The 12685-nt window shown below is 55.2% G+C and overlaps 1 protein-coding gene across 12 annotated transcripts in view; it reads left to right on the forward strand.

Annotated features, from left to right (window-relative positions):
- The window catches only part of TRAK1 (trafficking kinesin protein 1), a 93846-nt gene that overhangs the window by 60965 nt on the left and 20196 nt on the right, over positions 1 to 12685 (forward strand). For all 12 annotated transcript variants that reach the window (XM_036333265.1, XM_036333264.1, XM_036333259.1 and 9 more), the window contains 9 exons: positions 364 to 480; positions 1252 to 1352; positions 2227 to 2335; positions 4620 to 4698; positions 5681 to 5811; positions 6670 to 6744; positions 7256 to 7393; positions 9919 to 9995; positions 11738 to 11974. In XM_036333265.1, the coding sequence (XP_036189158.1) occupies positions 364 to 480; positions 1252 to 1352; positions 2227 to 2335; positions 4620 to 4698; positions 5681 to 5811; positions 6670 to 6744; positions 7256 to 7393; positions 9919 to 9995; positions 11738 to 11974 (1064 nt within the window). The remainder of the gene's footprint in view (positions 1 to 363; positions 481 to 1251; positions 1353 to 2226; positions 2336 to 4619; positions 4699 to 5680; positions 5812 to 6669; positions 6745 to 7255; positions 7394 to 9918; positions 9996 to 11737; positions 11975 to 12685) is intronic.

The following is a 12685-nucleotide window of genomic DNA, read 5'->3' on the forward strand; positions in this document are numbered from 1 at the left end:
TGCTGGTACCTGGCAGTACAGGTAGCCCAGCCGCAGGCCTCCCGGAGAGATGGCTATCAGATGACTACACGAATACCAAAAGCAGCTGCAGAGAAACGTTCTGGAAGCAGGTTTTTCCTGCTGGAACAGAGACTTGTTTTCATCAGATGTCAAGGTTTCCTTCCAGGGCCAGGGCCTGCGTAGCTCCTGCAGGTTACGTGGGCAGAGTGGACACCTCTTTGAACGGGTGTCTGGTGCTGGTGAATGGATGGTGAATTATTAATCCCTCTGTCATTTCTAAATGCCCTTGTTTTCCTCCGTGGGCTCCTTCAGGACGTCTGAGTTTTTTTAAAAAAATCTCTGCTCTCCCTCTGCCTTTCACAGAAAGAGCGGGATTTAGAGTTGGCTGCTCGGATTGGCCAGTCGTTGTTGAAGAAGAACAAGATGCTCACCGAGAGGAACGAGCTGCTGGAGGAGCAGGTGGAGCACATCCGGGAGGAGGTGAGGAGCCGGTGCCGGGGCCACAGGAGCCGTCCAGGGTGAGGGAAAGGGTCCCATTCGGAGAGGCCCCCGAGGGCTCGCCCAAGCCCTGAGCCCAGAGCCGCCTGCTCTCGCCTGGCCACCTGGACACAGCACGCTGCCTGCAGCTCCTGTTCACTGTGTCTCCTGCCCACAGTGGGGCCTCATCTCCCATCTGGTGAGATGACCCATGACTCTGGGCATTTGCCCAGCTACTGACTGGCTAAGCTATCTGCCCCCAGACATCATTCTAGAAACTTCTAGTCCCCTCTCACCTCTTCTCCATACCAAAGTAAAAATTGTAAATTGAGGCAGAGGGATTTTTTGGGCGAAGAGTAATTCATTGTATTTTTCTCAAAGAGGATGAAATGTAACTGTTTTCTCTGAATAGAACAAAAATCATTTAAAGGCCTTCACTTTTAAGGAGGATCAATGTATTTTTTTTTATTATTATTGATTTCAGAGAGGAAAGAAGAGGGAGAAGGAGATAGAAACATCAATAATGAGGGAGAATCATTGATAGGCTGCCTCCGGCATGCCCCCTACTGGGGATCGAGCGCGCAACCCGGGCATGTGCCCTGACCAGGAATCAAACCGTGACCTCCTGGTTCAGGTCGACGCTCAACCACTGAGCCACGCCCGCCGGGCTAAGGAGGAATTTTTAAAACGCTGTCACTGAGCAGCAGGTGTTTGAGCACGAGTGGGGATGTGGTCCTGTGAGGGGCGTGAACGACGGCCTGGCTGTTTGTGCAGGTGTCTCAACTCCGGCATGAGCTGTCCATGAAGGATGAGCTACTCCAGTTCTACACCAGCGCCGCGGAGGAGAGCGAGCCCGAGTCCGTGTGCTCAACCCCGTAAGTCCCTGGAGTCCGGGGTCACAGCACAGGCTGGCTGCCGCCCATGTCCTTGGAGCTGCCTGGGCAGGGTCGGTCACCTTCTCCAGCAACACAGGTCAGCCGCTCCGGCCTCCTCCAACCAGGCACCTCCCAGTGCCTGGCACAGACCGTGTCACCATTTCAGTGGGACGTGGAAGGACAGGTTTTTTGTTTTCCTCTGACTGGGGCTTCTTGTTCATTTGTCAGTTCAGACTGACATGGCCTGGCATGTTGGTAGGTGACAGGGTGGGCTCTGCTATTAGGGTTCTGAAGCCTGAGGTGCTGTGAGGGGACCTGGGGAACAGGAGGTGTGGGGGCTTCTCTGAGAGTCTGCAGAGCCTCATGTTAGTGGCATGGACTCAAAAGCCGGATGGTCTAAGTTCAGTTCTTGACGCTGTGGCTTCTTAGCTGTGTGTTCTTGGCTAAGTTACTTAACCTCTCTGTGCTTGTTTCCTTATTTGTAAAATGGGGATAATAAGACTAGCACTTAGTTCATAGGGTTATGCGCATTAAGTGACTTAATACCTGTATTTGAAACAGCAGTTGGCACCCAGAAGTGCATTATACATATTAAACTCCCAGGCATTCAGAATTGTGTGGGCTTCAGATAGAGCCAGTTTCCCTGAATTCTGAGGCAACGTGACAACTGCGAATTGTGGACAAGGGTTGGGTTGTAAGTCTGAAGTGGGAGCGAGCCTGTGTGTCCTGGGGGTGCGGGAGCAGCCGGATGGGCCATTGTCACGCCTGCACGTGTCCTGACGCCCCTGGAGACGGGCTGTGTGCCTCCCCGTGGTGCACCGGGCGGCAGGGGGAGTGTGTCTCTCCCTAGAACGCGATCTTACCTTCTCCCCAGGTTGAAGAGGAATGAGTCATCGTCCTCAGTCCAGAATTACTTTCATCTGGATTCTCTTCAGAAGAAGCTGAAGGACCTGGAAGAGGAGAACGTTGTACTTCGATCCGAGGTGGCGTCCGCACCCTGCTCTTGTCCGCTCTGGGGGGTGGCGGCCCTGTTCCCCTTATCTGCCCTTCGCAAAGGTTCTCTGTCAGAACCACCTGAACCTTGGCTCATTCCTGTGCTGGGTGTTGCCTCCCAGGGCTGGGGCGGACCCGCTGGTGAATTATGCAGCGTGTGGAGGGGCAAGGGTGGGTGGCAACCTGTCCCCCTTTGCAGGGTAGAAGGGGATCTTTCCAGGGTGTTCTCCAGCTCTACGGGCATGACGTGGAGGCCCAGTGTGAAGGCCTCGTTTTCCTGTCCCCCCAGGTGACACCAAACAGTACCCGGGGAAATAGTGCCTGAGAACTCGGGGACACATTTCTTAGTTGAGACTGAGCAAAGACACACTGGGAGCTCCTGCTTCTGAGGGTCCCTAATTGGCTGGGTTTTGTGCTCGGTACTTTGCCTGCATTATTTTTTACTTTATTTATTTCTAAAAATATTTTTAATTGATTTTTTTTAGACAGAGAGGAAGGGAGAGAGAGAAACATCGATGTGAGAGCAAAACATTGATTGGCTGCCTCCTGCACACCCCCTCCCAGGGATCGAGCCCGGAACCCCCTGGGCATGTGCCGTGTTTGGGAATGGGACTGGCAACCGTTCCGGGCACGAGACAGTGCCCAGCCAGCTGAACCACACTGGCCAGAGCTGCCTTGCTTTTTAAAATCTCCACAGCAAGGCTGGGAGCTGGTGACTTGCGTCTCATTTCCGTTGGGAAGACAGGACCCCGGCTGCCGGGAGTTTTGATTTCCCAAGGCCGTGCAAGTCAGTGGATGACAGACCCCGGATTTGCAAGTCTCCGTGACGCCAGACCCCACACTGCTTCCCCTCACCCCCCGTCTCTATCTAGAAACGCTGCAAATTCAGTACTTTTTGTCTTAAGCATCAGTGCGTCTTTGCTCTCTAGCCAGAGGGGTGGTGCAGCCTGTCCATCAGGCCCTTGTTTGTCAAGTCGGGGCTGATTCCCACCTGAGCTGGCTCAGCCCTCTCCCCACCCCACCCCCAAAGCTCATCCCATAGGGCAGACCACCCGTCACCTTGAACTTGCCCACACGTTGGAAACAATCTCATGTCTGGGCTGAACAGGACACTGAGGCATGAGGAAGGGGTCACGCTGTCTCAGAAGTCACCTCTTCCAGCCCCTCGTTTACTGAGCAGTTGTCTTAACTCTCTGCCAGCCAGTGGCCGAGCCAAGACTCGCCCAGTGCTCCCCATTCTGAGTCTGGTGCTGCCCCTCCCAGTGTCGTCTGCCCCAGGTAGACACTAGTCCTGGGCACACAGCAATGGCCCCTTCGTCAGAGTCTTCACCTAAAGCAGTGGTTCTCAACCTTCTGGCCCTTTAAATACAGTTCCTCATGTTGTGACCCAACCATAAAATTATTTTCGTTGCTACTTCGTAACTGTCATGTTGCTACTGTTATGAATCGTCATGTAAATATCTGATATGCAAGATGGCCTTAGGTGGCCCCTGTGAAAGGTTTGTTCGACCGCCAAAGGGGTCGCGACCCATAGGTTGAGAACTGCTGACCTAAATCAACCAGGGAGCCTGATCCCAGCCAGAGTCCGCTGCCCCTCCTTGGCTTTCAGGAGTGTGGTGTCTCTGTGGGGCCAGGACCTTCTGTCTAACTGGGGTGTCCAGATCTCTAGCCTCCCACCTTGTTAGCCGGGAGCAAGCTACACAGAGTGCTGGGATAGCTCCTGGGCCTCTGAATTTTACTGCTTTCATCTCGTACCTTGTTTTTGCTCAGCAGAATGCAAGAGATTTAACTCCAACTTAGTAGAACCTCATAGGACAGTGCCCAGCACATAGTAGGTGAATGTGTTAGCCATTCTCCTTGTGGCTAGCCTTAGAACGCCCATGGTAGGCAGAGCTGTGTCCTAGGCACTTTTTGAGTCACAAAGGGGTTCAGGCTGTGAACCAGGACAGACACAAATGAATAGACAGACAGACTGGACTCAAGGATGGCTCGTAGAGTTTTGGTGAAGCAGGGTGTACAGCTCCTGTGCGCATAGCTTTGGAGGGCGCCCTCTCGTGGTACGTTTTCCAGCTTTGAGAATCTGAGATGCACTCACTAAAGAGGGGAATCAGATGGACTTTCTGTATTTGAGGGTGCAGCAGGTGACAGGTGGGGAAATGCCGAAGGGTGACTTCCCAGACCCAGGTGAGCCCTTGCTCCAGGGCCCAACCTCGCCTGCCCCAGCCGTGCAGGTGTGAATATGGGGCCTCTCACCTGGGCCTTGTCCACACACAGGCCTGCCAGCTGAAGACGGAAACCATCACCTACGAAGAGAAGGAGCAGCAGCTGGTCAACGACTGCGTGAAGGAGCTGAGTATGTCCCTGTTCCCTCTTTTTTCTTTCTGCACCTGCCCTCGTTATGAGCACACAGGTTCACATCCCCTGACCAAGTCCAGTCTCCCTGCCAGCTGGGGCTCAGTGGCGTTTTCCTTAAAGCTAGAGGTCCCCCAGATCTTCTGTGGCACCCTCAGGAGTCACCCTACTTGTGAGAAATTGGGGGCTAGGTTGTCAGTCATACGTTGTCTTAATGTCTCGCTGGTATTCAATTTTGTTTTCTACTGGAATTATTTTATTGGTCAGTTAGGTATAGCTTCAGAGTCCTATGTTGGAGATATGGAAAAACTGCTTTCTAGTCATCTGATTTGTGAAAGTTGAGGCGAGAGTTCTTTTCACCCTCCCCGTTGTGAGTTAAAATTAGACAGAGCGGTAAAGAGAATATTTTGAGTTTCGGCAGCATACTAAGTAAATGAAACACACCCTCTGTTTAAACCGAGTGAAATGAGTCCTGGCTCTGACTGTGGGTGGAAAACACACGAGGGGTTGCGTTGGGCACGTATTTCCTTTCCAGAGCAGGGTTGACGGGAGTTCCCGGGAATATAGGGACTTGTTCACAGGTGGAGAGTGAGTTTTGGCCAGACACACCTTGGTATGGGTGTGGCACCTCCTGGCTGGCTCCAGGAGCCACCTGATTTCCTCTGGGGAGGCAGCCTTGGTCAGCGGGTTAGGCTCTCACGGTGAGCCCGGGAGCCACAGCTGGGAGCCAGGCTCCCCCTCATGGCGGAAGGAGCCAGGGGGAGCGGCTCTGCTATGCTTCACCATCGAGCAAATCGGGCACTGCCAGTCCCTTCGTCATATGCCCTCTTTGCTCCCACCTCCCCCGCCCCACCCCCTTCTCACAATAGAGGGGCTTTCCCTTGTACAAGCCACAAAGCAACAATTCTCTCTCGGTCTGCTCGGGGCGGGGGGGGGGGGGGCGGTTCTGACTTCGCCTTGCGCTGGTTGTTTCTGGGTCGAAGGGGACGCCAACGTGCAGATCGCCAGCATCTCGGAGGAATTGGCCAAGAAGACGGAAGACGCTGCCCGCCAGCAGGAGGAGATCACGCACCTGCTGTCTCAGATCGTGGACCTGCAGAAGAAGGCCAAAGCGGTAAGCCGCCATTCCTCTGGCCGACACCGGGAGGCCGCTCTGAGGTCGAGAGGGGCCGCTGACCTGGGAGGCAGTGCCCTTCCTTTCATCTCTTAGGAGTGGCTGCCTTTTGGAGAAAGAGCTTACTTAGCGCATCGGTTCTCACCCTGTGGGTCGTGACCCCTTTGGGGGTCGAACGACCCTTTCACAGGGGTCGCTGAAGACCATCGGGAAACACATATATAATTACATATTGTTTACAGTAGCAAAATTACAGTTATGCAGTAGCAACGATACTTTTATGGTTGGGGGCCACCACAACATGAGGAACTGTATTAAAGGGTCGCGGCATGAGGAAGGTTGAGAACCGCTGGCTTAGTGGCCTCAGTAGCGTACTCCTCATCACCACTTTCCTCCTCGGAATATCTTCAAATTGATAGGATCCACCACGACAGCTGCTGTAGATACGGCGTTTGGGAATCGAATCATCTAGTCTCGTAGTTGTTGTTACACCCGCACCTGTGCGCTCTGCAGCAGCCGGTGTCCCCTTTAACTTGGAGATGAAGCAGCCAGAAGGCAGTCTGGTTTCCCGTGTTTGGCCTTTGCTGGACGCGTGGGGTGAAGCGCTTCCGGAGAACAGCTGTCTGTGGGGGAGGGGTGGGGAGGGGCAGGAGTGGGGTGGGCCACAGGGAATGAGCGTGAATGTAGGAAAGACGGCCTTCAAAGTGATCACAGACGGCATGTCCTCGGTGTAAGATGAGGGTCCCTGTGGGAGGGCCCAGGTCCTAACGGAGCGGGTTGCTGGGGGAGTGGGACGTTTCGGAGCCGCCGCGGGAGCAGCCTGCGGGACAGGAGCAGCTGACTGCCTGTGCGTTTCAGTGCGCAGTGGAAAATGAAGAGCTCGTGCAGCACCTGGGGGCCGCCAAGGATGCCCAGCGGCAGCTCACGGCCGAGGTAAGCCGCTCCCCCTCATTTCATCGGGGCCCCCGGTGCCAGGTCGGGGGCACCAGCCTCTCCCGCTGACGGGCCGGGGGTTGTGTTCCCCTCAACAACCATTTTTATATTGAATGGAAGGTTGTTTTGACTCCTGAGCTGATTCCCGCTGAGGCACTTACCGGTTGCGAGTGTCTGCGAGGCCGGGCTCTATACCTGCTCGCTAAACAGTCCAGTAAGAGACGGCACAGAGCACACCCGTGAAGGGAGCCCATTCAAAGGCACCCTTGAGACCGGGGTGTCTTGATGAGCGCTCCCGTTCGGATATGGATGTTGCTAATCTCAGTTCTCCCTGGTTAGAGGTTTAGGAGATTTCGGAGCCGGAAAGCGTGCTCCCCGTGAGGACTCAGGCGTTTGGCTTCAGAGGCCTCCCCGAGTGCACGTGTCTAGCTGGCTGTGCGTGTCTTGCTGGCTGTGCGGGTGGGCGGGCAGGTGCCCGGTGCTCACGAGCTGCCTCCCTGGTCCCCCGCAGCTGCGCGAACTGGAGGACAAGTACGCCGAGTGCATGGAGATGCTCCACGAGGCGCAAGAGGAGCTCAAGAACCTCCGGAACAAGACGGTGCCCAACACCACGTCCCGGCGCTACCACTCGCTGGGCCTGTTCCCCATGGTACGTGCCTCCGTGCCTCCGCTGCTGCTGCGCGGGACACCCCGGGCTCACCCAGAGGCGGGCTGGGGTGGAGCCTGGGGGGGCGGCCTCTCGTTTTGCAGCGTGGATCGGGTTCGAGCTGCGGGCTCCTGAGCCCAGCTGGCAGCCTCTTAGCCACGTGAGACAGACGGGTTCTTCACTTTCCATCCCTCTCACACTCACCTTTTCTCCGCCTGCTTTGATGAGAGAGGAACTAGATGGAGTAGTAACCTCGGGTGTTGGGAAGGTGTTACTTATCCATGATTTTTTCTGATCTGATGAGGGTATGGGCTACTTCGGCTGCGCCAGTGCATCCCAGAATTCCTGAGTGGCCCGCGTGGTGCTGCTGGCTCTCTGTCGGCCGGTTAATCGTTATGCCGGTGGCATCAGTATCTGTGATCTAAAAAGATCTTTCTCTCTGTTCCGGGGGGGAAGGGGGGGTTATGTTGTCCATATTTCCCCGCCGTCTCATTGTTCAGCCCTGGCCTGACTTGTTCACTGTTGGGCTGTAGAGAGCAGGGCTGAGAAGGGGCTTGGCAGGAGGTCAGCTCTCCCTCTGGTGCTTGGGCAGTCGCCCTGGCTGGTCACGTCCCTGTGAGACGTGGTGAGCTCCCTCACTCTGTCCTCTCTTCGCCGCGGCCCTGGGAGGCGAGCACCTTGTCTCTTTGCCGTTTCCCTAGAGCTGCAGGTGCTTAATAGATTCGGGTGGTGGGCGGACAGACTGGAGAACAGCGGCCCAGAATGTTTGTATCTGGGCTCCGTTTCCATGGTTTGATGAAATACCGGGTTCCAAGGAGAGAACGTCTGAGAGAAGCTCCCCTGAACGTGGTGGGAGTGGACGGCCGTGGAAGTGTTTGTGGAACTCAGAAGGTACTGAGTTCAGCCCCTTCTGAATTATCCTTGGGGCTCTTTCCCTTCACCCACCCCTTGTTGTCTGGTCCACTCTTCCTAAATCAGGGGCGGGGAACCTTTTTCCTGCCAAGGGCCACTTGGATATTTATAACTCATTTGCTTAATATCATTCACTTAATATAAACTTATGTTGCTATGGAAAAAAAAGCTCCTAAATTTATTGAATTTCAAGTCCTGCTTGCAGTTGCCTGGGCAGGGCCAGACCAAATGATTTCGAGGGCCTTCTACGGCCCGCAGGCTGGACGTTCCCCACCCCTGTCCGAGATCATGACCTCTTTTTCCTTGTTGCTCTCATACATCCAAGTCAGGCTAGAGCTCTCTCTCTTCTTCTCTCGACCTGATTGAAATCTACTGCGACCAAAAAGGCACACAACGTGGTCAGTTCCCCAAGGAGCAGGCCGGCTGGCGATCCAGGATTCCAGGGATCCCCGGGAAGAGTGTTCTGTCCCCCAGTTCCTCGACTAGAGCTGACCACACCGGCTCCCAGACTCGCCTGTGTAGCTTTACACACTTCTCGCCTCGGTTTCCCTCCTTCCTGGCTTCTCACCGGGGCGCAGTGGTCTCCAGACCCTAGGACTCTCCCCATTGCATTCCCCACCCTCCAGGACAGACCTGTGTTTTTTCAGATCGAAACCATTGCCTGAGGAAAGTGGGGTTGGAAATCTGCGGCCGGGTTTCCTCTGCAGAGAGCCTCAGCGTTCCTGTTCGCTGAGATGAAGCTTTTGTTTGTCTCTCTCTGTAGCTGATGGCACAGCTCTGTGTTTGAAGATGTCTATCTTTAAAGTGCATGATGCATTAAAGGTACTTAAATCAAACTAACGTCAATCCATTGGAGTTAAATGCAATCAAGAATTCAGTTCCTCAGGCACAGGGGCCCCATTTCCAGGGCTCAGCAGCCCCGGGTGGCTGGTGGCCCCTCGCTGGACAGAAAGGGAGCATTCCCGGCATCGCGGGGATGCTGGTGGTCAGCGCGGCTTTAGCCCTTACGTTGACCTCCTCTGAGGCCTTCGCAGGTGCTTTTCTGCCTGCACCTGGTTCTGTGGGCGTCTCCCTATATCCGTGTGTGGGATTGTCCGTAGGGCTCTACCTCACACAGTGAGAAGTGGTGGGCGGCTCAGAACCTGTGTGAGCTGAGCAGTTACCAGCCCCCAGACGGGGAGGACAATAGCTTAGTGCAGCCCCTGTGGGCATGACCTCACCTGGCTGCTCAGAAGCGGGGCGGTCCATGGGAACTTGCCCATCAGTGTCATTCGGAACAGGCCTCTCTTCCTCCCTAAGTTCCCCGCCTCTCCTGTGGCCACAGTTGGGGTTCCGTGGTTTGGCCAAGGGAGCGTAGGATTTGCTTTCAGACCCTCAGCCGCATGGAAGCAAAGGGGCTTTCGGACACTCGGTGCCGTTCTGTGCCTGCCGTGTTCAGAACCTGCCTGGGGATGGCTCAGCCAGGGCCTCTGACCATGGCAAATGCTCTCAGCCTTGCATTGTGGGACGTTTGTGGTCTCTGAGGCCTCAGTTTACCCTTCTGTGGCCAGCCCGAGCACGAGCCTCTTTTAGAGATAGAGTTGCAGCTCACACGGGTGTCTTCTGGCTTTTCCCAGGACTCCCTGGCAGCCGAGATCGAGGGGACGATGCGGAAGGAGCTGCAGTTGGAAGAGCCCGAGTCACCAGACATCGCGTAAGGCCTTACCTCTGAGCTTCCCTAAGGGACCACCTGGCGCCCAGCGGTGGTCAAAACGAGCCATGTTTGGGCCTCAGGCACCAACAGTGATCACTGCGGTCCCTCCACAGACTAAGGGAAATGAGAGGACACAGCTGACATCCCCCCCAGCTGTTAAAGATAGATTATGATCTTCCAGGAGGTTGGGACGGAGAGATGTATTTAACATCTCCACACAAGTGCCGTCTTGACACCTCCACTCATTTTCATCTTCCCTCTCAGTGAAAACCATTATTTTTAAAACGTTAACATCTGTTAGGAAGAGGAAAAGCAGGGTGCGAGATACACCTTCAGGGGTGTGAGCAAGGCGTCCACTCCCTTCTGGATCCGTTTAGGGGTGTGGGCCTCCGCCATCTCTCTCCCTAACTCGCGACCTCGTGCTGAGGTGCGAGGAGGAACCCGTGGGTCCGATTTCATCGTGTTTTCTCTGTACCGAAACCCCAGAGGCAGAACCGAAGAGGGATGATGGGTCCTGCGCGTGGCTCGTATCCAGAGCTTCGGCCCCATCCCAGAAAGATGCGTCCGTTATGGAAACGTGCCCTTTTCTCCTTAAAAGGAAACAAATGGGCATCAAAATGTGTGGCTCTGCTCTTAGAAATAGTTTCTAAAAACAGACTGATCTGATGTTCATCATCTCAGAAGTTTGACTGACTTGAAGTCTTGCTTTTTTTATACAGTCATGTGCCACCTAATAATGACTTTCAGTCCGTGACGGACCACACATACGACGGGGGCCCCCATACGGTTAAAAAGGAGCTGAAAACTCCTGCCACCTAGTGACACCAAAGCTGTCACAACGTCACAACACAAAGCGTCACGATCGTGGCGGTGCTGGTGTAAACAGACTGACGGTGCTGCCACGCGTATAAAAGCATCGCATACAGTTATGCACAGTATTGAATGCTGGACAATGACAATAGAGGACTCGGTTACGGGTTTATGGATTTATTATACTTTTTATCATTTTTAGAGGGTACCCTCTCTACTTAAAAAAGTAAGTTTGCTGTTAGTGTGCCGTGTGACGCCGGCAGCAGCCTCACATACCCCCGTTTCACCGCGTCTCTTGATCGCATTGTTCGCTTGTGTTTGCTTTAATCTCCGGTGGTTTTGCACAGCAGCAGGCGGGACAGGTTTGCGGCCTCGGGGCCCTGGGCTCCGCCACCGAGGCGTGTGTCAGTGCCCGCCGCAGCGTTCGCGCAGCGACCAAACTGCGTAACGAAGTATTTCTCAAACTGTGGCCCTGTCATCGAGCGGCACGTGACCGTGTGGGAATGGTCAGGACGTGCTCCTTCTACAGATACTTGCTGAGCCCTGTTAGGTGCAGAGCAGTAAACACTGCCTCCTGGGGTTTGCCTTCGGGCGATGCTCATGAAGAAGGAGAACTAGCCGGGAGACAGCACGACTTGAGTATTTTTATTTGGAGGCCAAGCTGGAGGGGGGCGGGAAGCAGGATCGCTCCTGCTAGCATCCCCGTTAGGACACAAGCATGTGTGAGAGCCCCGACGTCAGTGGGTGGTGAGTCTCCTGCACTCCAGCCAGCACCCTGAGAAACACGTGCAAGGCCCAGGAGGGCAGGTTGTTGGGCGCTCACGTGGGCCGGCTACCTTCCTGGCTTCCCCGTGGATCCTTTCGGGAGGGTTTAACGCCAGGGTCGTTCCTACACTTGCTCACTCACGGGTGGTGGTGTGCATCCTCCCCAGTCACCAGAAGCGAGTCTTCGAGACCGTGAGGAACATCAACCAGGTGGTCAAGCAGAGGTCCCTGACGCCCTCCCCCATGAACATCCCCGGCTCCAACCAGTCCTCGGCCATGAACTCCCTCCTGTCCAGCTGCGTCAGCACCCCCCGGTCCAGCTTCTACGGCAGCGACGTCGGCAACGTCGTCCTGGACAACAAGACCAACAGCATCATCCTGGAGGCAGAGGCGGCCAACCTGGGGTGAGCGGCGGGCGCTGGTGCTTTTGTGTGCGGGAGACGGATGGGTGTGGAGTGAACGCAGGGTCAGTCCTCAGAGGGGGGAGACCGATAGGAATCGCCTGGAAGATACAGACCCTTCAGTTCTCAGATGTGTTTCACCGATCCGCTGAGCCCAGGCTTAGCCCTGACGCCGATCTTGTCACCAGTCGAAAGGGTGTGGCAGGACGCGGCGGGGAGTCTGCCGCTCTGTAAAGTGCCGAAGGGCGGGATACGTGAACGTGTGTCTGTTCATCTTCATGGTGAAGGCTACAGTGTAGACATTTGTTTCACGGACCCTTTGGTGACTGGGATGTTCGAAAGGTTGAGGAGCACCCAGGCTCTATCTCATGAATCTGGTTTGCTTCGGAAGGTGGGGTGCGGGGCGCCCCGCAAGTGCCCGCCACACCGAGTGTCCCCGGGTGGCCCTTCCTCCGCAGGGGTCGCCCCTCTCCATCCTGAAGCCCTGCAGAACCCCGCCCCCTGCACACTGTCTACTGCGTGCACACGAATCCTGTGACTGCATAACATTGTTTTTTCTGACCAGTTGGGAAACTGCTTGGTCAGAACAGCTTGGAGCTTTCAGCTCCTTAAATTTAAGAAGAAAGAGGGGAGTCCCTTGAGCCTGCGGCCCTTCCTCTAACTAGGAGCCGCAGCTGAAGAAGGCTTCTTCCCCAGGGAGGTGTTGAGAGGACT

Source organism: Myotis myotis, unplaced genomic scaffold (genome assembly GCF_014108235.1).
Source record: "Myotis myotis isolate mMyoMyo1 unplaced genomic scaffold, mMyoMyo1.p scaffold_m19_p_13, whole genome shotgun sequence".
Taxonomy (NCBI): domain Eukaryota; kingdom Metazoa; phylum Chordata; class Mammalia; order Chiroptera; family Vespertilionidae; genus Myotis; species Myotis myotis.